At 49.3% G+C, this 23531-nt stretch overlaps 4 protein-coding genes across 4 annotated transcripts; 1 reads left to right on the top strand and 3 right to left on the bottom strand.

Annotated features, from left to right (window-relative positions):
- Positions 1–768: 768 nt before the first annotated feature.
- LOC120455122 (probable histone-lysine N-methyltransferase CG1716) lies at positions 769–8945 on the bottom strand. The gene is made up of 5 exons (XM_039641015.1): positions 4560–8945; positions 2773–4488; positions 1666–2708; positions 1439–1601; positions 769–1363 (listed from the first exon to the last, which is right to left on the bottom strand). The coding sequence occupies exons 1-5, from the start codon at positions 8661–8663 to the stop codon at positions 1199–1201; spliced, it is 7191 nt and encodes a 2396-aa protein (XP_039496949.1). The 5' UTR covers positions 8664–8945; the 3' UTR covers positions 769–1198.
- Positions 8946–9135: 190 nt separating this feature from the next.
- On the top strand, positions 9136–12738 carry LOC120455935 (fatty acid hydroxylase domain-containing protein 2). The gene is made up of 6 exons (XM_039642464.1): positions 9136–9682; positions 9738–9895; positions 10715–10788; positions 11555–11730; positions 11785–12239; positions 12307–12738. Exons 1-6 carry the CDS (start codon positions 9461–9463, stop codon positions 12455–12457), a joined length of 1236 nt encoding a protein of 411 aa, XP_039498398.1. The 5' UTR covers positions 9136–9460; the 3' UTR covers positions 12458–12738.
- A 49-nt stretch (positions 12739–12787) lies between these two features.
- Positions 12788–17161, bottom strand: LOC120455937 (glutathione S-transferase theta-3). Its single transcript, XM_039642465.1, has 4 exons — positions 16830–17161; positions 13536–13822; positions 13331–13466; positions 12788–13268 (listed from the first exon to the last, which is right to left on the bottom strand). Exons 1-4 carry the CDS (start codon positions 16945–16947, stop codon positions 13105–13107), a joined length of 705 nt encoding a protein of 234 aa, XP_039498399.1. The 5' UTR covers positions 16948–17161; the 3' UTR covers positions 12788–13104.
- A 1890-nt stretch (positions 17162–19051) lies between these two features.
- LOC120456426 (branched-chain-amino-acid aminotransferase, cytosolic) lies at positions 19052–23378 on the bottom strand. The gene is made up of 6 exons (XM_039643258.1): positions 22977–23378; positions 21383–21799; positions 20735–20965; positions 20364–20670; positions 20142–20296; positions 19052–20081 (listed from the first exon to the last, which is right to left on the bottom strand). The coding sequence occupies exons 1-6, from the start codon at positions 23004–23006 to the stop codon at positions 19893–19895; spliced, it is 1329 nt and encodes a 442-aa protein (XP_039499192.1). The 5' UTR covers positions 23007–23378; the 3' UTR covers positions 19052–19892.
- Positions 23379–23531: the final 153 nt, after the last annotated feature.

Genomic DNA, 23531 nt, shown 5'->3' with positions numbered 1-23531 from the left:
AGTCAGCAGAGATTGCCGCCAGGAGCTGCCAGAGATGGAGTGATTTTTTTGGGGTCCAGTGAGGCTATCCTGCATCGCCACTCGATTCGATGGCGATGCAATGCAACTGAAACGTGAGCTGGCGTATGAGCGATTTTTTAATAGCCAAACCAAACGCCTGAAATTATAGAAGACAAAAAAAACGGGAACTACAGTGCAAATAAAATTAGTCAGTTATTGGATTTGTTTTTGCAATATGCACATAACTCATTTATAAATTACATTCAACTCAAATATTGCGAATAAACGAATTGTTTTTCAATACGCTAAGAACTTTGGTTAAACAAGTAGTACACAAAAGTCTGTTAATAATTAAATAGTTCATAATTAATGATTTTACTGGCTAAGGTATATATTTACATAAAATGAGTACAAGGAATGTTTGGCTGCATATTCAAAATGCGCGCCAGGTGGCCAAGCAGTTTCGGCAAGTAGAGAACTGCTTAATTGGACGCGACTGCACTTTTAGTGCTCTTACTGTGCCCGTTACTGTTTTAGTACCAAACTTGGCACCAATCTAAGGATAATATTTTAGTACAGTTCTAAGCTTCCCTACGGACTTCAAAGTAAGCAGTTTGGCCAGTAAGCAGTATTCTTATTGGAAAAGGAAGTAAGGGGTAAAGATTTTGTTGATTTTTATATAACTAGCATGCCATCTCTTTTCTTTCCATGTTAATTACACCAATTACTTTAGATTCCTTTGAAAATTATAAAACACTACATTTGAACTACATTTTATGTTATTGTGTTTATGTTTATTGTTTGTCAGCTGGTGAATAGCAATGAAAATGTAAATAAAAATGCTTATTAATTACAAATTGTAACCACTTATTGGAAATATGAAGCCCCAGTTTGGATTTTTTTGCAGTTTTCCCCTTACTTTGCCCGCCAATTCATTAATTTTCTATCTCCTTCGAAGATGTAGATGTACAATGTTCTAGTCGTTTTGCCCCACCCGAAAAACGCTACCCACTTCGAGGGGTAGATCGCATCCTAGGGGTCTAAGTTCCTTAACTAAATTCGTATCTAAAGTAAATGTATAGTTTTAGTTCCGTGTGGGATTTGGTTCGGGTTCTGGTGCCGCTGCAGAGACACATCCTCGCTAGCAATCAATGGACTTCTTGTTGTTGTTGGGAGTCGCTGGAGTGGCGGCAGTGGGCTAGAATATGGTGCTCTCCGCTGGCTTCCGGTAGACGCGTCCCTTCTTGCGCATGTACTGGTTGATGAAGTCGTAGGACTTGTGCTTCACTGACTCCGTGCAGGACAGGGGATTGCCGGTGAGGTCGCAGTACCGCACCTCCTTGGTGGTAATGTGATGGCTTAGCTGTGCGTCGAAAGATGATTCGGAATTAGTGAAATGTGTTAGCGGGAAACAGGAAAGGAATGTGCCACAGCTTACCCTCTTAATCAGGAACTTGTAATCCTCATCGCTGGTGATGCGACCCAGCTGGCAGCTCTCCTTGCGATACGGACGCAGGAAATCGGCCACATGACCGCTGATCTCGAAGCGGAACTTCTCGTGCGCCTCGCGTCCACTGGTGGTGGTCAGGAGACTCTGGCCACTGCAAACACACAGATAGCATAGATTAGAATAGGTCCAACAATAGCCTCCAAGTGTGGACTCACCTCGTGCCCTTCTTGCTCCGCTGTTCCTGCCGATGCTTCTTGACCGAAACACTTGGTGGCATGGGTAGCTTCCGCTTGGCAGCCGCACCCACAGCGCTCGGCTGCATCGCCTGGGCCACTGACTTGCCCAGAGCCGCCAGGGCGGCGTGACTGGTACTCGGTGCCAGGTTCAGTGATGCCTGCTCTTCGTCCGGCGCCACAGTACCCTCGGCGGCGGTGGCGGTCTGTTCCGCTGCTGGTGCTTCAGTCGCTTCCTCGTCGGAGGAGTACAAGTAGGCCTGAATGGTCAGCGGCTTGCCGGGCTGAGCATCCTCCGCATTGGCTGCCGCATCGGGTGGGGCGTCGAGTTTGCGGCGTCGGTAGAGCTCCTTGCGTCGCCGGATCTTCTCCTTGTTCTCCTTGTACTTGCGGGACTCCAACTGGTTGTACAGCCGATCCTCATCCCTTCGTGGACTAATCAGTCGAATGGAGACCAGCCGACTGCGACGCAGCTCACGACGCTCCCGCACCTTGGCCTCTACGTACTGCGCCAGGGATTTGGAACTGAGCGAGCCCACGTAGTCCATGTCGACCTGAATCAGCTCGTTGGCCTGGAGCGCGGGATCGATCTGCAGCTCGTGCAGCGGCTGCTGCGTGGGATCCTCCGCCAACAGCGTCTGCAGGCGCTGCTCCGGACTGGGTGGCTCCCATTGCGATATGCGTTCGCGCAGATTGTAGTAGTAGATGTCGCCGTCGCTGGTCATCCGCCAGTGCCAGGCGGGCGGCAGGGGATCCACACCAGCCGGTAGTTTATACTCGACGGCTGGAGCGACCTGGCCACCATCCATTTCGGGTGAGAGCAGCGCCTGCGACAGGAGCTCTGTGCGCGGTGGCGCTGGCACGGGCATGTCGTCGCTGTTGAACCACTCGCCAGTGTCCGCGTTCTGGTAGAAGGGCAGCTGCTTGGGATCCGTGTTCAGTTCGGCGCCAAAGAACTCACAGCGCAGCTCGTGCTCGCGCCAGTCCTCGCTGCACACCCGCCTCTCCGCCTCATCCAGAGCCACCTGGAAAGTGGCATAGATTATAGATGATACAGTTGATACAGTCATACTCCCATGTACTACTCACCTTTCTCTCGAACAGACTGCGTCGCAGCTCCTTTGACAGCGTACGCCTGGGCTCTGTGGAGGGTCCCATGTCGGAGCGGCGACGATTGTCGCTCCTGGCCATGCCGTCCATGGCGCCGTTGCTGCCCTTCTGCTGCGTGGTAATCGTGCATATCGTATTGTTGCCGCTCATGCGAGTGGGTTTGCTAATGCGACTGCTCGTCGTGTCGCGACGGAAGCGGTCCTGCCTGAAGCGATCGTTGCTGCTCTCCCGTTCCCGCTGATCCTCCAGCGCGGTGCTGGCATGGACGTGCTTCTGCTGGCGATCCGCCTCCCGTTCGTGCTCCTTCATCTGCTCGATGCGTTCGCGCTTGGGTATGCGGAAGATCTCCGGCAGTGCTTGCCACTTTTGCAGCAGCGCCACCATCCGTTTGTGCAGCGCCGCCTGCGATGCGTGTGCCACTGTAGCTTGCTGCTGCTCCAGACTGTTGCTCCAGAGTTGGACACTCTGGTAGACGCGACTGTCATTCAGCATGGTGCGATTCGGAATGGGCAGCGATTCGAGGGTGTCCAGCAGGGCCACTCTCAACTGGTCATCGTTGCCATTCTCGCTTATCCAGGCATGCAGCAATCTCAGGCCGTGATAGTCGAGGAAGAGACGACGACATGGCAGCTCGCCACGCGTCAGCACACCGAGCAGTTGGAGACGTGTGTGGAGCAGCTTGGCACGAACCATGCAACGCGAGAAGCGCAGCGTGTCCAGCTGGTTCTTCAGCCCGCTGCGACTGAGCAGCGAGAGTTCTTCGAGCACATCGGGATCCTCGAGCATTGCATGGAATTTGTTGACCTTCGGCTTCCTCGAGGTCTTCTCCGCCGATGATGGGCCGCCAGCGGAGGGTTTTAGCCAGCGGCCGGCTTTGTACTCGCGATCCTTGGGCTTCGGCTGCTCCTTGCGCTTGCGACTGGTGGCCAGCGGTAGTTTCGCCTTGAGCTTCGCCTTCGCCTTTGCCTTCGCCGATGTCTTGCGCGACTGGCCCTCCTCCGCCTCCGGCTCGGCCTCCAGCTCCTCCTCGTCCAACTCAGCATCGCTGTCAGTGTCCACATCCAGTTGCTCGCCCTCATCCGAGTCCGGTTCGCCGCCAATCCAGCCCCGGCAGTTGGCTGCCTCGCAGTAGCAACGCTGGGCATCTCGGCCATACCGCTGGTACTGGTAATCGAAGGTGATCTCCTCGCCGGGCTGAATGGGCTTCACGCTGAAGAAGCCAATGCGCAGCTCACCGTTGACCGTCCACTTCTGCGTCTCGGCATTGGGATCGCAACTGTGGTTGATGTACCGCGAGATGTTGCCCTTGGAGGTGGCATCGATGATGGCCTCGCCACGCAGCGCCATGAAATAGTAGTGACGATTGCGATCCTTCGAGTACAGATGCTGTCGTCGCTCGAACTCCTCGCTGTCGATCACCTCGCCCACATACTCCATGATGAATTCGCCCGGCGGTATTTGCAGTTCCGCCGTAATGCCGCATCCCTTCTTCTCCGTGCGGAAAACGCGACATGGCCAGCACTGGTGCTGCTGGAAGCGCTTGTTCGTGCAGCGTGCACCATTCGTGCACAGTGGGCCGCACTCGATCATCAGCATTCGGTTGATGCAGCCGGCGCCGCAGCTTAGATGACCCTGCGCCTCCTCGTCGCCGGTGAGAAAGCAGTCGCACTGCATCTCGGCGTTCTCCTGGCTCACCTAAGGCACACACAAATATGATGATGTGGAATGAGTGCTAGTGCTGAATGGTGGACGCAATCGATACTCACCTGCCTGGCGCAACGATAGTAGTTCTCCTTTAGCAGCTGGAACGTGTTGAGACCCTCGCTGCGCAGGAACTGCTCGTTGATCGCCTCGATGTTGGCCAGCTCGGACAGCTGCTCGTCCATGCTGATCGGTGCCAGCACCATGCTGGCCACACCTCTGCCCTTACTGGCGCGTTGTCCCTGCGGCTTCTGCTTGATCCGATGCGAGCGACGCACTCCGCCGCCGGTGTTGCTCTCCTGCAGAATGGTCGTGGTGCTGGCCGATTCCTCTGGATTCGATTGCGTGGGCGATGGAGAGGGCGTTGTGGCCGGGGTTTCCATATTAGCCACGCGCTGCGCGAATTCATCCTCCTCGGGATTTGCCTCGCGTTTCACTTCATCCTGCCCCTCCTCGCGTTGGTCTTCCTCCACCTTGTAGTCGCGCTTGAGAAGATTGACGCCGTCTTCGATGAACTTGGCAATATCGCTGAGCGGATTGGTAGCCTCCAGTTCCGGCGAGGTTTGCACATCCCAGCGGCGCATTTTGCTGCCCGATGATGTGGACTCGGAGGACTCCGTTTCCAAGAGAGCCGCATTCAGGGCATCGGCAGACTTTTGGGCCTTCTTTTTCGTTGCCCCTTGCGAGGCACTCGAACTGGAGTCCAGCGAACTCTGGCGGCTCAGTGACTCCTTGCCACCCTTGCGGCCCCGCTTCCTGCCCGACGTGCGCAGTAGGGTGTCGTGCAGCGGATTCGCGGATGCCTTGGGATGCATCGAGAAGCGGCGCTTGGTCAGCGGCACTGGTATGGCTGTCTCGGCTTGACGATCCTCGCAGATGGTGTTGCGTCGCTGGTCCAACTTGGAGCCACCGGGCAGCTGCACGGCTCTCGAGGTTCGCTTGGCGGCGTTTCGCTTCGAGGAGGAATCCGATGAGGTGGAAACTGGCGAGCTGGCGGCCACCTCCTCAGTGGGTGTGCTGCTCGTGCTCGCTCTGAGATCCTTTGCCTCCTCACAAATCGTGCTGCGTCGCGGATTAAGCTTCTTCTTGGCCTTCGATCGCTTCAACTTGCTGCTGGCCGTGGCGTTTGCTTGCGCGGAATCGGAGCTGGGCGAACTGTGCCTGTCCTGCTTGGGTGAGTCCTCGTACACGGTGTTCCTGCGCGAACTGGCCTTGCTTGCCAGCGGCTTTTTGTTGCCAGGAACCGGCATGGCGGTGGGCACTGGACTGGGTGCCTCCACCTTGGGCGGCACCTTCTTCAGCTTCTTCTTGCTCTTCTCCTCGAGACGCATCTGGGCATTGGCCTTGTCCATGGCCTTGAACATGGCATCGCACTCAACGAAGCCGGCCGCGAGTTTCTCCTTGGCCTTGGTGGATGCCACCGATGTTGTGGCATTGTCGGCGAGCGGTTTCTTTGCTGCCTGCTCCTCTTTGGGTGCATCCTCTTTGGGCGCGGAAGCAGCAGCTTCATTCGATGTGGTTTTCGAGATCTCTGACTGTGCAGATTCTTGTTGTGCTTTGGTGCTGCTCCTCTCCAAAATAGGGAGCAGCGGTGGGCATGGGGCAGTATTTTTATCCTTTTTAGGTGTAAAATCAACGGAGGATTTGTCCAGTTCATCCAGAGCTACGGATGCATCATCCTTTGCTGACGACTTCTCCTTTTCAGCTTCCTTCTTCGCAGCGGCTTCCTTTGCCGCTTTTGCAGTCTCTTTTTGTTTGGCAGGAGTCACCGACTCTTTTGTGGATTTAACGAACTCCTTCTCCCTCTCGGCTACACGTTCCCTTTTGGCCACAGCTGCTGGTGAGGATCTGGCTGGTTTCTCAAGTTCCTTCTCCCTCTTGGACGCAGTTTCGGCGAGTGGTTTCTTGCGCTCCTTCATCTCTGGTATCGGTGCTTTCTTGTGCTCCACTTGGTGGTTGCGCTCCTTCATCTCCAGCACAGCTGCTTTACTCTGCTCCTGTTTGCTTTCGCTATATTCGCGGGATTTGGGCTCGACCAGTGATTTATCCGCCTCTGCTGCCTCAGTGTTCCGTGCAGTGATTTCAGTCAGGAACTCAGTCACTGTGTTTGACTTTTCTACTGCTGACAGTGACGTTTCGTCGCCGCCTGCTTCTCCAATTGCTTTATCTCGGGTGTCACGAACGAAAAACACAGGTGGAGCCACTTTTGCTTCCACTTCAATAAGTGGAATTCGTTCGGAGCCGGGAATAGTTTCTGCTGTCTGCGATGCGGGCTGATCCTCCTCCGCTGGCCTTGCAGCGGCTTCTTCTTTTGGTGGCGTCTCCTTTGCGACTTCTAAGGTTGGTTTCGTTTCTGCAATGATGGTTTCTGTAGGTGGTTTTGTTGGTATGGTTGGTTGTTCATGTAGTTGCTCCATGGTTTCAGCAATTCCTTGTGCAATAGGAGATCTCTCTACAGTGACCAATTCTGGCTTCGGAACCACTGCGCTGGCCAATTCCTCGTTCCGTGTGGCTTTAGTTGCCACTTTTGGCTCGGGAATGACTTCTTTCACGGTTGCAGCAATCTTGTCAGACTCTGAAAATGCTTGTTCTGCCTTCGGAGCCACAGCCTTGGTTTCTGCAACCTGCGGAGAAGCTTCAATGACCAATTCCGGCTTGGATTCAAGGACTACATCCAATTGGTTATCCTCGACTACGATTTCTTCTGCCAGCTCCGTGTGCTCGATAATGGGGGACACCGACGACATGACCTCTGGCTCACTTAGCGTGTCTTCGATGAGATCTATCAGTATGTGCTGCTCCTCCTGATCCTGTGACTCCTCCGCCTCCAGGATCTGCTTGCTGCTCTCGGCGGCTATCTCGGCAAAGGTCTCCTCGAGAGTCTTCCCCTGGCGACTGCTGCCACTCAACGGCGCTGAGCGCCTGCTGCGCCGTGGCGCTGGTGAGGAGGAGTCTGCTGCCGGTTCGTTTTCCGGTGGCGTGGCTCTTTGGACTGTCACATCCTCCTCCTCCTCGGCTTCGTCGTCCGCTGACCAGAGGCTGGGTGGCCCACTGAGCACCTCCACCATAATCTCGTCTAGATCTTGTTCCGGGTCGGGTGTGGGTCCCTGCTTGGCCAGCTCGATGTCGATGTCGATCAGTTCTTGTGGCTCCACTTCGACTGGCCGTTCCTCTTCCTGCTCCTCCTGCTCCTCCTGCCCCTTGGGGCTCTCCGTTTCGATCTCGATGAAAATGATCTGTGAGTCGGAATCGGATGTCTCCTCGGCAACGACCATTCCGGACAGGTTCTGCTCCTGATCCGGCTGCTCGTCCAGAGCATTCTCATCCTGCAGTGCTGGTGGCTCCACCTCTGGCGAAGAAGACGATGGTGAGTTTCCCGAATCGGAGGACGCCTGCCGTCTGGACAGATTCAGGCGTTTGAGCGAGACGCGCAACTTGGACTTTGGCTTTCGTTTGGGAAAACCTGGTAGCTCGCCGCTGTCACTGCTCATGTTGGAAGTGGTGGTGCTGGTGGAGTTCGTATCGGAATCGGAGCAGCTGGGTGCAATGACAGTTGGAACTATGGCCACTTCCGCTGGTTGGCTCTTCCGCGGGCGACCCCGCTTGCGAGGTGTCACCGCTTGTTGATTGGCCATCGGCTGTACGGGATGTCCGCCACCGACAGCCGATGGTTCGCTGGTCACCTGGGCGACAATCAGACTCTGTGTGGGCCTTGGCTTGGCGAAGATCTCGAGAGCGGGCGGCGGCGGTGGTGGCGGCAGCGATTGGTGGCTCATCTCGAACATGGAGAACAAACGGCTCACGGACGCGACTGAGTTTCCAGATGCGGCTGATGCGGCAGCTATGGTCGCGGATGTGGTTGCACCAGTTGTGCCCGCCGACTGGCCGGGACTGGGATTCGAGTCGATGCGTGCCTCGATCTGGATTTTGTGCGCCTTGCGATTCTTGTTGAGCAAATCCCGGACATCGAACTTGATGATCTTCTTGCGCGAACTGCGCCGGCACTCGCTCTGTCCGGAATCCTGATCCTCTGCCGGCGTGGGCGATGCCTCTGCATCGGCATTCTTTAACGCTGCCATGGCTGGAGGCGCCACTTTCGGTGGGCGACCACGTCCGCGGCCACGTGACGCAACCGCAGACGGATTGCTTGGCGGACCGAACTCCTCCATTTGTGGGCGAATCGAGGGCTGGGGGGGTTGCGCGGTGGGCTGGCCACAGCCTCCGAATGCTAAATCGCTCAGTCCAACGCTGGGGGTGGGAAGGATGCGGTTTCGTGTGGAACTCGCAGTGGAATCTACTTTTTGGGTGCCATCTCAAGGCCCCGAAACGTTTACAGTTAGAAACTAACTGCACTTGCTGTCACATGCACACGGCGAGACACCAATCGCGATACCAATACCAATGCAGTGCGCAACTTCGATTTTTCTCCCCGTTGTAGCTCTTCTTCTTTCTTGTTGTTTATGCACTGGCGCGCAGTGTTGGTAAGTGGCAGTTCTTCCAGTCGACGACGCACAGGGTGGGTGTCCACGCTATGTGAAACTGTCTGTGGCTGTGGCATTGCATTGGCCCGCCTGGCCTGGTCACACTGCGTGCGAGATAACAACAGAGAGCGAGCGAGAGAGCTTGAGTGGAAAATTCAAAAATAAACGTTCGCCTATTTCTTTTGGCTTTTACAAACAAAGTTAACAATTATTCATAATTATTATAATTTATTCAGTTCGCTGGCCAACAACGCCGGTCGTTACCGAATGCCATGCACATGGGCCACTTAGCGCTGCCGAACAATCGAAAAATCGAAGTGCGTTAAATGTCAAGGACAACGGTAAAGCCACAACAAAAACCAGAGAAAATCAAAGGAAAATCCACAAAGAGAGCGAGCGAGAGGCAGAGAGCAGCTCAGCTGGGAAAGTTTTGAAGCGAGGAAAGCAAGAAATATTGGGAAAATACTCGCGAAGAAGCCGTAAATATGTCGAATCCGGCGCACGGAAAACCGCCCAATAGCATGGGCTCATCATCCGCATCCTCGCCAGCTTCGGTGTCCCTGCAAACGGGTGGCACTGGGAACAGCTCCTCATCCTCATCCTCCACCACCTCCTTCTCCTCCTCCAGCGCCTACTCCTCATCGCTGGGCGGCGGAATCCTCAAGGACAAGGCGGGTCTGCCGCCGGTCTACCTCAATCTGAATGATGTAAGCCAGCTGGAATCGTTCATCCAATGATAATGCTAATCCTCTGCATCCCCAGAATGCCAAGGATCAGACACCAGGCAGCCCCGGTTCACCGCTGCAAAGCTGGGATGACGCCCGCACCGCCGACGTCTGGCTGTCCTCGCTGCACAGCGTCATCTTCATCATCACCTGCGCCCTGGCCGCCTTCATTCTGTTCCGCAACGTGCTCACCTGGTAATTATCCGCATTCTGGCTGGGAATGCGCTTCCTCCCGCCTTCTGGCACCTCTCCTCGTTTAGGGCTTGGCAATTTTCACACAGTTCTTCAATCGCACTGGAAGCTTCTGGACCAGCTCACTCAATTAGTAGTGATAATAGATAATAGCAATTTTGGAGGCAATGATTGGATTATTAGATAAGCATTAGTATCATACTTATTATTGATATTGCAATAATTTCAAACAGTATTCCAAGTCGATAGCCCTTGTGACCTCAGAGTGGACCATTATATAAAACTTGCATTAGATTTCACTATATACGCAGGTGAAGAGAATGGCATAATAATCAGCTTGTTTGTTTAGCTTTTCGTTTGAGCGTATACTCTTGATTGCGGTAGGGTATAAGCTAGATGGAAAGTACGTACAATCATGAAATCAGCCAATTGCATTTCGAGATTAGCAAAGCATAGCATCCGTAGCATAGATTCCCAGAGAGCAAGTCACTTGGCAGGGTATCCACAGTTCGGATGCCCGAAGGGGGCTTTCTTCGCCACACACTCTCTTTCGCATTTTTGGCGAGAGTCTGGAAGCAAGTTGAGCTTTGGTTGTGCGAGCTGCGCTTTTCCATGCGATCGAAATCGCCAGTTGCTTTTGCGACGCTCGGCAGCGAAGACACGCAGTTTGGCGTGAAGAAAGCGAGCGAAAGAGCGAAGAATCGGGGAGAAAGCGAATTTTGCAAGAACCAGAAGCAGAACCAAAACCAAAACCAGAACATATATACAGAGATTGCGAACCATGGAGGATAAATTCATGGAGGTTTCTTACATCTATGCCAGGCATCTGCAGAGCTTTTGGGGCGCCTCCGGTGATTTCTGGCAGTCGCAATGGGACAAATTCATCGACTCGTTCGGTAAGTGTATCCAACAACTAATGTATCCACAGCAAGGGCATAAAAGAATGGAGAAGTTCACAGATAAACGTCAAAGGGGTACAACTAAACTTTGCACCCTCTCTTTGTGATAGTGTGCAAATTGCAACTCTCTGCCACTGGCGACACAACAAAATGTCAACATCAACTGTTTTGTTTACTAATTCCATCGCACAGACACCAACACACACAAAGCCACACACAGACACACAGACACAAAGATACAAAGAGACACATGCAAAAGATACAGATACAAATGCAGCCAGAAGTGCTGCCAATTAGGCGAAATGAATCGCCGCGTTACTCACTCAATTTTGAATTCTTCAGCAAACAAATGTGCAGTATCCACATATCCAATCGGGTTAGCTATACATTTTTTTAAATTTACCATAACTCTGTTTGGCCAGTGCAAATACGAGAATTAACGCATTGCACAATGTTCAATGGCTTGGCAGTGGATTTTGCTGAAGCTCAAAGTCGGATGCTGAATAAACAGGGTTCATAGGCGCGTTTAATTGTGTTTTCCCAACAGCGCACACAATTTGCAATTTGCAATAAATTTGCATTTATTGCAGCAAGAACTTTATGCAAAGGACATCTTTGTAAATTCATAAATTTCATAAAATATGTAGATACACATAATCCGGATTGCAAATAGATTGTTGCATACTTTAAGGCACCTTTGCATTATCATTTGATATCACTTTAAATGAACACATCATGAATTTGAAATGCACAATTCTTGCAGGCGACGAGCCCATGGTGCTCTGGGTCTTTGGCACCACCATATTCACGATGCTCGTCTACTGGACCGTGGGCACACTGTACACCTTCATGGACCTGACCAATCGGCCCGCCTGTCTGCGCAAGTACAAGATCCAGCCGGGCACCAATGAGCCCGTCGAAGTTCGTCGTCTGCTCAAGGTAAGCAATCGATCGCTGATTCAATTGACCCCACGACTGACCTGCCAATTTTAGGTGATCTGGTGCGTGGTCTGCAACCAGATATTCGTGGGCATACCGTTGGCCTACGCCAGCTACCGTCTGATGGAGATCCGTGGACTGAGCGACATCCGCGACCTGCCCACATTCCATTGGGTCTGCTTTGAGCTAACGGTGTGCATTCTGATGGAGGAGCTGGGATTCTACTACTCGCACCGTCTGCTGCACCACAAGCACATCTACAAGTACATCCACAAGCAGCATCACGAGTGGACGGCACCCATCTCGGTGACGGCCATCTATTGCCATCCCATTGAGCACATCTTTAGCAACCTGCTGCCGCCCTTCCTGGGCGTCTTTCTCATGGGCAGCCATGTGGCCACCGCGTGGATGTGGTTCGCCCTGGCGATCCTCTCCACACTGAACGCCCACTCCGGCTATCACCTGCCGTTCTTTCCCAGTCCCGAGGCGCATGATTTTCACCATTTAAAGTAATTGCTTGGAAATTGCCGATATAATCGTAACTGATATGTTGTTTTCCATGCTGACCACCGACAGGTTCAACAACTGTTTCGGCGTGCTGGGCGTCTTGGATCGCCTCCATGGCACCGACTCCCTTTTCCGGGCCACCAAGTCGTATGCGCGACACATCATGATGCTGAGCTTCAAGCCGCCACGCGATGCTTTTCCCGATCCGTCGATGAAGTGATGCAGTGACGCAGTGATGCAGTGACGCAGTGATGCAGTGATGCAGTGAGCAGGCAATGTGGAAGTTCTCTTGTGCATGGCAGCAAGCATTTCTCTATCTGTGTATACAACTTTTAATTGTGATATGACAAGGCAGATCCTATTTTGTACACCTCATATGTATGTAGACGTGGTGCAGACCCCTAGTATCCCTAGAATTCCGCACAAATGCGAGCACCGCTCCCAGAGCGAATCCCCCACAAATGTTAATCGAGTCGAATAAAGCGTAAATGTAAATGTCTAGCCAAAGGCGAGCATGTTTCTGTTTCATGTCAGCGAGAAAAAGGCGATATTTTAACAGTCATTAGAGTACTTTATATACGAACAATTAGAATACATATTTAACAACTAAGTTTTATTATTATATATACGTTTTTTTTTTTTTTGCTTTCGTAGGGTTTAACAAATGAGCATTACTTGACACAAATGGTAGGGTTAACACAAATATGGTAGGGTTAAAACAAGTGTGATGGGTGGTACGCTAAAAACTTATTGGATATGAAGAGCAAGTATAATCACAAAAATACAATATCTGTAGAGCGTACAAAAAAAAAAAGAATCAGATTAAATAGTCGATGGTCTTAGGGAACTAAACAAGTTTGGCGGCATCTATTGCTTCACCGCCCGCTGCTGCTGCCCACTGCCAGTGCCCTTCAGCTTGGCCTCGAACTCGCCGAGCACCTCCTTGTAGTGGGGACCCAGCTCCTCGCGCACCGTCTCGTACCATCGCGCCAGCTTGTTGCGGTTCTGGAACGCATTGTAGCCAATGGACTCTGCAATGGAATTCCGGATTAGTACCAGGTGTTACCAGCAGGATCAGGAATGGGTTACTCACTGGGCTGATCGATCTCGCAGATGGCGCTGAGGTCCGCATAGGATATGTTGTCGCCCATCATGAACTTGCGGGAGTTGAGGAATAGCTGCTCGAACTCATTGAGCGTGTGCTCCAGCTGCTTCCCGGCGAGATTCACCTGCAATTCCCATGGACAGCGATTAGTTGGTGTTGCCTCATTTGGAATTTAGCTACCAGGATGACTCACCGCATTATCGGCTGACCGGGTCTTTTGTAGATACGGCACCAGCCACTTTTGCTGGAAGTACTCCGTGGTGGCCACACCCATGTTGGTCTGCTGCCAGGCGAGGTACTCGTCGATGCGGCTGCGTCCGAGATGGCGCCGCGGATACCAGTGCTCCGGCACCAGTTTCTCGCGTGCCAGATGCCGGAAGATGGCCACGTTCTCGGACAGCTGGTAGCCGTGATCTATGATCGCCGGCAGCTTGCGGAACCGGTTCACATTGTCCCGGAACTCGCCAGTCAGGTGCTCGCCTGGAATCGCCCAGGAGAAGGTAAGATATCGAGTTATAGTCTTGTAAAATGAATATCCAGATAAGCGGCTTTAAAAACCCCTAATTGGCTTTATAATGAATAAAAAAATCACATATTGTGGAATGCCTTTGTGAACTGAACAGTACAATATATATATATCTGAAAACAAACACAAATTTCTCGCCTAATTAATAAGCAGGTTTTATTTTTAACTTTTAATCTTGCAGTTGCGTGTTTTGGTCTTCCGATCGCTGGATCACTCGATCGCCTGATCCCAACGAGATATTGCTGCACGAGGCAACTGCTGCCGAATTCGAAAACCTGATAAGCGAAAAGCGATAAGAGAATTTGGACTTGGAATTGGGCATGGAGCAATGAGTGCCCCCAAAAGGGGGGCGTGTCTGGCAAAGTCATTGTCAATGTCGCCTGTTTGGAGTGCGTTTGTTTCCACTGTTTGCAATGTTTCCACTGTTTGTCCAGCCCATCAAGGTCATCGTGGGCGTGGAGCAGTGCGGCACTTGCGAGGCATCCGGCTCTAAAAATACCCCGTTCTGGTTTTCGCATCTGGATGGGTGCACAAGCAAATTGAATGCCCACATCCACACCCAAACGAGGTGCCAATCCACGCCAGCGCATCATGATTTTGGGGTTGGTGTGAATGAGCAAAGAAATTAACTGGCCAACTGCGGGATGAAGCCTAATTGATTAGTCAGCCAACAGTTGGCAGTTGGCAGTTGGAAGTTGGCAGTTGGCAGTTAGTAGTTAGTGGCGAGCTGTGATTCCCGACAGTCGGCTGATTAGATTGCAAATGGGCGGCGGCAATTTTTCAATTTTTCAATTTTATAATTGCTGCCATTTGGAAAATTAAATTGGGCCCATCCAAGCAATGGGCAATGGGAGATTCGTGATTGACGACTGGCTGATCAAGATCTGTGCTGACCCACGGATCACAAAATGAAAGGGCAGCCGGAAGCTCGGGAGGATTATTATTATTATCGCAGGTGCATTTAACTTTATGGCTGCAGCTAATTAAAAGAACTGCTCTTATCGCGCTGCTAGCTTATTACCCATAATCATCCATAAATCCCAACATCAGTAGATATAGTAAATATGCTCCTCGTTTTCTATTCCCATCGAGCAACTATAACCCGTCTAACCAGCTCCGAACCCGGGTAACTCTGCTACTGGCCCATGGAGTGCAGTCCAAGTGGGTATAGCTACATTTAGAAAGGCATAGAAACTGCATAGTAAAACTAACTAACCTAATATGACCTCTGGGAAACTCGGCTCAAAGAGCGCAGATTGCTGTGCAAATTGGTTAGGAGCACTCGTAGATAGCCAACTGAAGGGCATACCAAATTGGGTTGGAAAACATCAATGTTTATGGTGTCAATAGCTCCATTCGATTTCCACTTGATCCGCACTGCAGTGGAGCTCGTAAACTTCCCGCCAGATTAGATTCCTTGCGTCATGCACCGTCGGCATGTAAACCGGGTGAGTAGCAACACCCATGGAGCTATAGTGCATACATATCTACATGTGTTTGCTGAAAAACTACTAGTGAAAAAGTGCTGGCCCCCGCTTTGGAGTCTTTAACCTCCACAAGGTTGTCTTGTTGCCTCCACTCGCAAATGCAGCGACGACTCTGCCACCAACTGGCTGAGTGGCGGAGTGCAAAGTCCAAAGATGAAAACCTATCTGGGATTCGGACATTGTATAGCAGCAGTTGGGATTAGTAGCTATAGTAGTTGGTATCCCGGTATAGCCATGTAATATCAACCAGCTGCCAACTAACCAGACATTATCCACATATAGCGATTATATATGCAGCCGTTAATGTGGCCACTGATTGCATCCACGCATCAATTCTGCACTTTATGGCGTTTCCGCAACCTTGACCAAGTGCAAAACGACCAAGAGGAAAACAACACACATGTGAAGACCTGCTCCTAAATGGCTTAAATGGATACCACATACGAGTGTGTGGCTTAAATGGATACCAAATACGAGTGTGTGTATGTGGTCTTCAAAAAGTGCTAAGCGCACGCGCAGCTTGGTAAACAGAAAAACAAACACAGATCAACAAGAAAGGTTGAAAGGAAAACAAAACTCAAGCGATGGGTAAAGATAAAGATACAGATACAGATACAGATACAGATACAGATACATTTACAGATAAGGTTAATGGTAAAGCAATAACAATGTGGCAAACAAATCGAATATTTGATAAGTGTCCCAGTTTGGCGAGCAGGTGATAAAACCAGCGCAAAGATCGGTTTCTAGATTTCTAGATTCCCCCACGGCGTAAACACGATCAAAGTGCAGCCTGGATTTTGAGTACAGTCGGACCACAGTAAATGGAACCCTTTACTACTTAGTACTTAATCAAGATGAATATATAGAATATATGCAGTAACCTGAAGATGTTACCAAGATTATCAGCAAACACGTTCACAGCAAACACGATCACTACTGAATAAAATGAATATACTTTTGCACACACTTCAGAGGTATCCTCACGTTCGAATCGAATTCCTTAATCTTATCTAGCATTTGCAAAGAAATTATATTTGAGAACAATCACGTTTGCATTGAACTCATACCATGTACTAATCTATGTTCCACATATTTTCACAATTGTTTTCAGATTGAGTGACACTAATTTCGAATAACGAACGTCTGCCCGCTTTCTCGCCTTGGAAACTTTTCGTTTGGATTGTGGAATTTTTAACGAGCGGAAAATTTATTTGGAAACTCGAAAAATATCGGAACACAAAGGGCAGCATAAAAATGCATAGGAATGTGTGTAAGTTGCTCGTTGGTTTTTACAGTTCCATCGGTCGATTTTGGTTCGACCTTTGGGCCCTCGAAAAAAATGTCTTATATGTAGATGTGACTGGGCTGTGTGTGCCACCGCTCACGTACTCCCAGCCCAATACTCCCTACTCGCTACCCCCTACTCCCAACTACCCACTCCCCACTCCCCCCTCCCCTACTACACACTCACCTTTGAGCATCGATATGGGTATGGCCTCGAAGGGGATCTTGGAGGCCTCCAGGAGGATGTAGAGCGCCCGGCTCGATTGGTTCAGGAAATCGAAGTAGAACTTGAGTGGCTGCGACATCTCGCTTATATATATATATATATATATATGTACGTATGTATATATAGCTCCAAGTGACTAGAGTACAACAACGAAAAAAAAAAAATGCACTGCAGTACAATCCAAATTCGAAATTCCAGATCGGATTCAAATCGAAATCGAAATCGAAACTGAGACTGAGACTGAGATTGAAACTGAGATCGGATCGCTTTGGAACCGGACTGCTGTACTTTTGCTGCTAGACTGAGCTCCGCAGCGCCGTCGCTGCGACATTTTAAACGCAGTGCCGCTGCGTCGACGCCGACTGCGCAGCTGAGTGTTGGGTGGGGGTGGGGTGGGGAGTTATGCGGTGTGATGGTGTGATGGTGTGCGTTGAGGTGGTGTGCGGAGTGATGTGCGTGTGTCTGGTGTGCTGTGTGTGTGGTGTGCTGTGTGTGGTGTGTGTGTGTGGTGTATGGTGTGTGGTGTGCAGAGTGTGCGGAGTGTGGGGGGGGAACGGGGTTTACGGGGCGCATTCATTAAATGCGCCGCAAAAACAAGCCAACGGAGCAGCGAAGCAGCAAAGCAGCGTAGCGATCACAACAAGATGCTAACGAAAAAAAGAGGCGAACACAAAAACAAAAACAGAGACAAAAAAGACCGGCTTCTTGTTCATATGTACATTGCATATGGGGCCCCTCGCCCCTCGCCCCTCGCCCCTTAACCCCCTCACCCCGCGCCGCCTCTGCTGACACTGGCTGTACTCTTTCGCAGAGTTGGGGACATTGCGACTGGCATGGCCCTTGGAAAAGAGGGTGTGGCCCGCAGCAAAAAATAGAGCGAAATAGGCAAAAATCAACTATCGTAACTCGGCTATTACCACTCGGTTGTTGGTGAAAATTAGTGGCAGGACTTATTACTGCTATTCCTGGCCGCATACCAAAATTCATACTGAAATTGACATTAATGCCTTAGTTACAAGCAGTTTACATATGACGTAGAGAAGTCGTATGAAGTGCATATAGATGCACTTGAAGCTAGCAAGCTATCAAACTTAATGCATTTACTTAGGACCTTAAGAACACTTGGCTTGAGTTCATATGTTAGGGATTTTCCAATTTTAATAGGGTATTTCGAGTGTGGCTCGCTGCTCGATTTTATCGCTGTTTGTTTTGCTTTCAGTGTTTTGTTGCTGCTGCGGCTTTTCTTGTTTTTGTTTTTGTTTCTGTTTTGCTGGTTTCTTTTTGACTCTGCCTGCTGCCTTTGTACTGGACTAGCTTTGATATATTCGGAGTGGGGCGTTATCTGGCGACGATTTCCAATCAGAAAATGCTTAGTAATAATCAGTATTTTGAGTATTTTGAGGATCCCCGCGATCCACTTTCCGAATCATCGATGTGCCATCTTATCTTGTTTACCGCAAACGGGGCCAATAACAGAAATGCCAACAAGAACAACTATGTGTACCAACCATATCGGTCAGCGAATTGTTGTTGTTCGAACTGCAGAGCTGATAAAACTGGCCCGAAGTGCCAGCCAAAGTGCCTTGTCTTCGGATGTATCTGTATCTCTAAGATGCGTTCGCTGTCACAAGTGTCCGCTGTCCGTACAAGGTGGCTCAAAGATACTTGCCAAGATAATGGCTCTCCCCACTGCATTTTGCCTGGATCTTTTCGCTTTCTGATCAGCTGTCCATTTCGTGCATCTTCAGGAATTTAACTACGCTTATCCCATACAACTAAAAGTAATACTTAAGGAGTTGGAAACATGCAATCTTTAAATCTATTCAATCGAGATATATTCTAAAGATATTCCAATACATAATTCGGTATCCTATAATTTTGTATATTCATATGCTAACACATTTAAGTGGCTGACTATTTAACGAGATTGGTGTTTTTAGACTTAGTTTTTTAGACACAGCCACCCAAAAGTATGCTCAAACAAAAGATACTCTGTTAATCAATTTCAAACTAAACTAGCTGCTTATAGATAGCCGATAGATGGCGCTTGCTTTTCTTCTGAGGCGCCAAACTTTCAATTTCATTGCGAAATGTATCTCAAAAATATATTTATGGGAAATAAGATGATTAGATGATGATATGAGATGAGGAAGGTGAAAAATAACTTATTTATAGAGCATAGGTTCTTGAGTTTTGTCATCGTTTATTCATCGCTTATCGACTAGGTTACAGGTATAGTATACAGCTTGATTCGGGTTAGGATCTACAGCCTAGGCCTACAACCTAGGTTCTACTGACGGTTTCAGGTTCAGGTTCAGGTTCAGATTAGCTTTAGTCACAGCTCAGCTCGGCTGCTGCCCTCGTGCCTCTCGTGCCGCTTTTACCTCCAAGAACACTTCGATCACTCACTCACTTACTCGCTAATAAATGCATTTCGCCTCCGGTACGTTTTCAACTAATTCCAGCCACTTGCATGGGGAATTCTCTCGATCTCGATCTCAATCTCAATCTCTTTTGATCCTAGTCTAAATTTTTGTAGTTGGTAATTTTGCCTTGCTTTCGATGCTGCTTGGAAGTAAAAGCGCAAAAAGACGATTCATAGCTTCAAAATGAAACAAACACAAAAAAAAAAGTAACACACATACACGCAAAACTAAAAATATGAAAATAATTTGGAAAACTATAAATAACATTGAACCAGTTGGAATTATGTACAATTCGAATTCCTCACATAAATAAATAAATATACATTTAAATGCAACTTAACGAATCGGCCCTAGTCTTATGTATATACTACTATATTATATATTTATATATATATCCAATATATGATATATCTGCATATGCAAGCATATAGATAAATGCACAATAAACGAAACAAATTCGAGCACATTGGCAACCCACAAAACACTTGGCACTAAATCCTACTAATACACGGTACGGGAAAGGGATGGGATGGGATGGGCCTGGGGGGAACAAAGGGGAGCAGCTGTGGGTGGATGGCTTCTGGGCGGGATTGGTGACTTAATCGATCACCACCGACCACGGATGATCCACGCGACCGTACTGGATGTCGGTGAGCGTCTCGCGGATCAGCTCGTGTACGGGCTTCTCCTGCTCCATGGTGGGTATATACAGATCCTGGCCCAGGTAGCTGATCCTGTTCACGGGGCTAACCACGCATGCCGTACCCGCTCCAAAGAGCTCCAGCAGCTGTGTCAAGAGAGGCAATTTAGGAGTGGACTCAAAGAAGACTACTGTAAGTGTACTTACCCTTCCCTGGTTGAGGAGCTCGCAGACCATGGGCATGGTGATGTTCGCCTCGCTAACCTTGAACTTGCCCCACTGGCGGGACATGCGCAGGATGGAGTCGCGGGTGATGCCGGGCAGGATGAGGCCGCTCAACGGTGGTGTTACCAGTTCTTTTTCTGCAAAATGCCAAAGCACCGATATCCAATTAGACTCAAGCAATGCGACAATTCGTGGGACACTCACCTCCTTGCTCGTTCACGTAGAACATGAAGATATTCATGGTGCCCACCTCGGTGAGCTGGTGATCCTCGCCATAGAGCCACAGCACCTGCTGCAGTCCCTTGGCGGCCGCCTCCTTCTGCACATTGATCGTGGGCGCATAGTTGGAGCCCATCTTGCGATTGCCCACGCCGCCGGGCCAGGCGCGCACATAACTGGGATCGGCCAGCAGGGAAACGGCGCCGGAGGAGCCCGTCTTGAAGTAACTGCCCACGGGGCTGAGGATCGTGTAGAGCAGGGCCGAGTCAGAGGATGCCACTCCCAGTGTGGGCTGCCAATGGGAATCGAAACAGTTTAGCCAATGATATTAGAGGTTAGAGATTAGATGTACTCACATCAATGCCGATCAGTGTGGGGCGGATGTACAAGCTGGCGGTGTCCGTGTGGGGCACCCACTCGGAATCGATGGACAGCAGGCGGGAGAGGCACTGGACGAACTCCTTGCCCTCGAAGGTGGGCAGACCGGAACGCTGGGCGGCCAGGTTCATGCGGTTCATGTTCATGTCCGGCCGGAAGATGCGGATCTTGCCATCGACGCCGCGGTACGCCTTCATGCCCTCAAAGAGCTGCAATATGGAATGAATGGCATAGAGTTGATAAGACCACATTGGCAACAGTCGCTGAATTCGATTTCGATTTCGATTTGGGTTCAGACTGCACTATACTATATGTACATATGTAGGTATATACTTTATACCTGCATGACGTTGGTTCACAGGCCACACGTGCGACTTGTTTACAGAGATTACGAACTTGGGGACTTGGGGATTACAAAGCGTTTTAAAGTCACGTAAATATTTGCAAATCGCTGTTGCTAGCTGCTCTACTCAAAAGTTGAACATTAAGGTACTTGAAGTAATATCTTGAGTTGAAGATTGGGGTATTTGAACTAATATCTTGACTTAACTTAAAGTTTATGCATTTTAGTTCTGTATTATTATAATCTATAAGTTCCAAACCCAAGCTGAAGGACTGCGGCTTACCTCAACGGCGTAGTGCAGCACCTTGGCGGCTGGGTGCATCACTAGGTTCTCCAGCGGCGTGATCTCCGGTCGCTGCCAGCCACCGAGGCTCTTGTGGTAGTAGATCTTGAGCATGTGATCGGTGAAGAGGCGCCCGAAGCCCAGATCGCCATCGTTGTCCGGCTTCGGCTGCAGTTGCTCCGGCGCGGCCAAACGCACGGACAACTGGGAGGCACGGAACTGGTGGCCCAGATTCTTGTCATGCTTGATGGGCTCCGGTGCACTGGTGTATTGGGCGTCCACCGAGGCGGTGATCTCAAAGTCCACCGACGACGATTTCTGTTGCTGCTGTTGGGCGGCTTTCAGTGACTGGTTGCTGCACAACCGGATCGACTGCTCCAGGAAGCGAATCAGACGGTGCTGGTTGCGGAAAATATCCTGCAAATATTATAAAATTTTTTATAAGTAAATAATAAATTACCTATTATTTGGATTAACAATGTTCTAGTCAATAAATGAAGGCGTTAAATAAAACCACACTGCCCAGCACTGATTTGTATGCTAATTTGGGTCTAGACCCTAACCGAAAATCGCTGATTTGCCGAAAATGATTTGCACATTAATTAATTCCCAATTTGCAAGGCAGACGGTCTCGTTTGCGTGGCTTGGACTGATGTAACCCCATATACACCCATATATATGGTCTGAATTGCAGGTCAGACGAGAAGTCAGCGGTTTTCGATTCGATTCCGGCTTAGCTTCGTTTCCAAAGCCTAATCTTTCTGTAGTTTTATTCGTTTTTATTCGATTACAACTTAGATGGCTGATGAAATCGGCCAAGCTGGCGACTAAGCCAAAAAGTTGACATCCGTGGTCGCCATTGCATCAGCCAAACCAAACAACAAACACTAAAATGTTGATTTAAACTACTCGAAAAACTGCCCAAAAAAAAACTAGTTCGAAAATCGGAATACAAACAGCCCGAAAATGTCGTCTACAAGTCTGCCTGCCCATAGCACTTATCACTGTTCTTTTTTATAATTTTTTTTTTTGGTGGAAAGCGATAAGAACAGGCCATAAATGTCCAAAATAATGTACTAATGGGCTCTATTCTATTTATACACAAGTGGTCTGGAGTGCTGGGAGCGTGTCAGGTTGTTCGAAAACCTAATCTACCCATAAAAAATAAAAGTCTGGATTTCGTAGCATCAAAACTTTTCGAGTTTGCCAGCATTTGCGTATAATTCAAATGGATTGCTATTTTTAAACAACCACTTTCAACTGGCATATTTGGAAAACAAAGGAAATAATAATTGAAAATAATATATTACTTGAAATTAACATAAACAAATCAAGCGGAGGATTGATTCTATATATTTAATTTAATTTCGCTCTGTTGCTAGCCTATAAGCAATTAAAATTCTGATTTCCTGAGGGCGCTACAGATTGTGATGATGATGATTGAGTTGATATAGTGATGATGGTGGATTTCTTGTTTTCAGGATTTCATGATTTCAGGATTTCATGATTTCAGGATTTCAGAATTTAATGATTTCAGGATTTCAGGATTTCATGATTTCGTGATCTCATGATTTCTTGATTTTCGACTACAAACCTTTGCGTTAATGGCCATTTTGGTTGTCATCTTGCTGGATTTGACTGTGGAACTTTATGTCTCGTTACTTGCAGATACTTTTGTGTTTAGACTCTAGGTCTCTTTTTTGCTGCTCTACGAAAGACGCGTCTTTTTTATCGCTCTTTTTAGCGTCTCTTGCACTCGCACTTTTGCCGCGCTCACGCGAACCGATAAATATTGTATTTCTTGGTTTTGCTACTTAAATGAGTTTAATGCGCAAGGGAACTGCACTTTGCACAGTAAAAAAAAATGTTGTCAGCCACACACAGTTGTGTTTTAATTCGTTGCTCGAAGTTACTTTCTTTTTCTTCTGCTGGTTTTCTCGTGCTTTCTTTTCTTTTCTATTCAACTCGATCTTCACGGCACGAAGTCTCTGCAAGAAATGAGCTCCCGCCGCCGAGATATAGTAATATATATAGAGCCGATCCGCGTTGCGCATGTGTGTGTGTGTGTGTGTGTGTGAGCGAATCGTATGATTACCGTTCGAGCGCCATTTTAAGAGAATTGCGCAGGAATGGCCGCTAAGAGAGCGGA

Source organism: Drosophila santomea, chromosome X, assembly GCF_016746245.2.
Source record: "Drosophila santomea strain STO CAGO 1482 chromosome X, Prin_Dsan_1.1, whole genome shotgun sequence".
Taxonomy (NCBI): domain Eukaryota; kingdom Metazoa; phylum Arthropoda; class Insecta; order Diptera; family Drosophilidae; genus Drosophila; species Drosophila santomea.
This window is presented reverse-complemented; position numbering and strand designations above follow the sequence as displayed.

What these genes read in the sequence shown, in the direction of transcription:
- LOC120455122 (XM_039641015.1), bottom strand. Translation starts at nt 8,663, where the DNA reads ATGGAGGAGTTCGGTCCGCCAAGCAATCCGTCTGCGGTTGCGTCACGT. An exon ending in GCAGTCTGTTCGAGAGAAAG is followed by an intron (nt 2,709 to 2,772) that starts GTGAGTAGTACA and finishes GCCACTTTCCAG; the next exon opens with GTGGCTCTGGATGAGGCGGA. An exon ending in ACAAGTTCCTGATTAAGAGG is followed by an intron (nt 1,364 to 1,438) that starts GTAAGCTGTGGC and finishes TTCGACGCACAG; the next exon opens with CTAAGCCATCACATTACCAC.
- LOC120455937 (XM_039642465.1), bottom strand. Translation starts at nt 16,947, where the DNA reads ATGTCGCAGCCACTCAAGTTCTACTTCGATTTCCTGAACCAATCGAGC. An exon ending in CCCGGTCAGCCGATAATGCG is followed by an intron (nt 13,467 to 13,535) that starts GTGAGTCATCCT and finishes TGGGAATTGCAG; the next exon opens with GTGAATCTCGCCGGGAAGCA. An exon ending in CTGCGAGATCGATCAGCCCA is followed by an intron (nt 13,269 to 13,330) that starts GTGAGTAACCCA and finishes ATTCCATTGCAG; the next exon opens with AGTCCATTGGCTACAATGCG.
- LOC120456426 (XM_039643258.1), bottom strand. Translation starts at nt 23,006, where the DNA reads ATGACAACCAAAATGGCCATTAACGCAAAG. An exon ending in TGCTGCACTACGCCGTTGAG is followed by an intron (nt 20,966 to 21,382) that starts GTAAGCCGCAGT and finishes TCCATATTGCAG; the next exon opens with CTCTTTGAGGGCATGAAGGC. An exon ending in CCACACTGATCGGCATTGAT is followed by an intron (nt 20,671 to 20,734) that starts GTGAGTACATCT and finishes TCCCATTGGCAG; the next exon opens with CCCACACTGGGAGTGGCATC.
- LOC120455935 (XM_039642464.1), top strand. Translation starts at nt 9,461, where the DNA reads ATGTCGAATCCGGCGCACGGAAAACCGCCCAATAGCATGGGCTCATCA. An exon ending in TTCCGCAACGTGCTCACCTG is followed by an intron (nt 9,896 to 10,714) that starts GTAATTATCCGC and finishes CATCTATGCCAG; the next exon opens with GCATCTGCAGAGCTTTTGGG. An exon ending in AAGTTCGTCGTCTGCTCAAG is followed by an intron (nt 11,731 to 11,784) that starts GTAAGCAATCGA and finishes TGCCAATTTTAG; the next exon opens with GTGATCTGGTGCGTGGTCTG.